At 42.3% G+C, this 1139-nt stretch overlaps 1 protein-coding gene across 1 annotated transcript; it reads right to left on the minus strand.

Moving 5' to 3' along the window:
* Nucleotides 1-212: 212 nt before the first annotated feature.
* On the minus strand, nucleotides 213-671 carry ucn3l (urocortin 3, like). Its single transcript, XM_070441372.1, has one exon. It carries the CDS (start codon nucleotides 669-671, stop codon nucleotides 213-215), a length of 459 nt encoding a protein of 152 aa, XP_070297473.1.
* Between the last annotated feature and the right edge of the window lie 468 nt (nucleotides 672-1139).

Genomic DNA, 1139 nt, shown 5'->3' on the forward strand with positions numbered 1-1139 from the left:
TACTTCAGAAAAGTCCATCTCAATAATCCCTATGTTTCGTATTTAAATTTGCTAGATTATAACCACAGGAGAAAAAAAAATTCTCACAAATACTGCATCTGAAAGTTCAATTTGAGGACAAATAAAACTTCCAGCAATACGTATTTGTCAGAGTGAAAATCTAATATGTAATGGATAATCAGGGTAGCGGCTTCAACCGTCGGAGAGATAGTCTACTGTCTCTTCCTTCGTCCAATCTGCGCCATCAGACGCGCGTTGTCGGCCGCTTTTGCGCGCAGGTTCTTGGACTTTTGGATGTCAAAGAGAATGTTCATGATGTTGGTGGGCACATCTAGAGAGAGGGTAAACTTGCTTAGCCGGTCATTATTTATGCTGTTCTGGAACATCTTACTCCTTAGCTGCGTCTGACTGAGAAACCTGTAGTTGGCGGGGTAAGTCGACGTCCTTTTCTCCCGCGACTCTRCGGAGGAGAGAGTGTCTCCGGAYTTGAAGAGGGAGCCCCAGCTTTCCGACACTGGGAACTCTTCACTGGGAACGTCGTTCGTCTGGACCTCAGCTAGTATGTCATCGTCACAGAGGAGGTTGGAGTCGCTCTGGTACAGTCTGAGACAGAGGCTGGAGGTTGGCGCGCAGAGGACAGCCAGCACAACCAGGGTTCTTAGGAACGGCATCATGATGTCCTAAGCGATTGGAGAGAGAGAGAGTACTAGTACTAGAGAGAGAGAGAAAACCGTTCGTTTATTGGTCACTAAACTTTAAAAGTTCCCATATATCTGACAAATAKAACCCTCTCCATGTTCACCATGCGTAAAGACAATAGTCCAAAAGAGYAGATCAGTTTTACGCGTTATTGCCTTCCCTATTGTAAATTATATAAAGCAACACTTTATGGTTTAAAAATGTCTGATCCGATCAAAACATTAAGTGAATAATATTGAAATATTTAAMTACATTCATGATTTGAGCACACGGAAATATGCCAGATCAAAAAATAACTTACCAAGTTCCGTGCACTGTAATTCTAGAAGACAGTTTCCGCCAGAAAGTCACATGTGACTAGTACAAACAAAGAAAAACACCCTAGATAACAATTGAATAGGCTRTAAAATATTGGTAATCCCAGCGTTTTAAAATTCGGG

This window comes from Salvelinus sp. IW2-2015, unplaced genomic scaffold (genome assembly GCF_002910315.2).
Source record: "Salvelinus sp. IW2-2015 unplaced genomic scaffold, ASM291031v2 Un_scaffold3837, whole genome shotgun sequence".
NCBI classification, from domain to species: Eukaryota; Metazoa; Chordata; class Actinopteri; order Salmoniformes; family Salmonidae; genus Salvelinus; species Salvelinus sp. IW2-2015.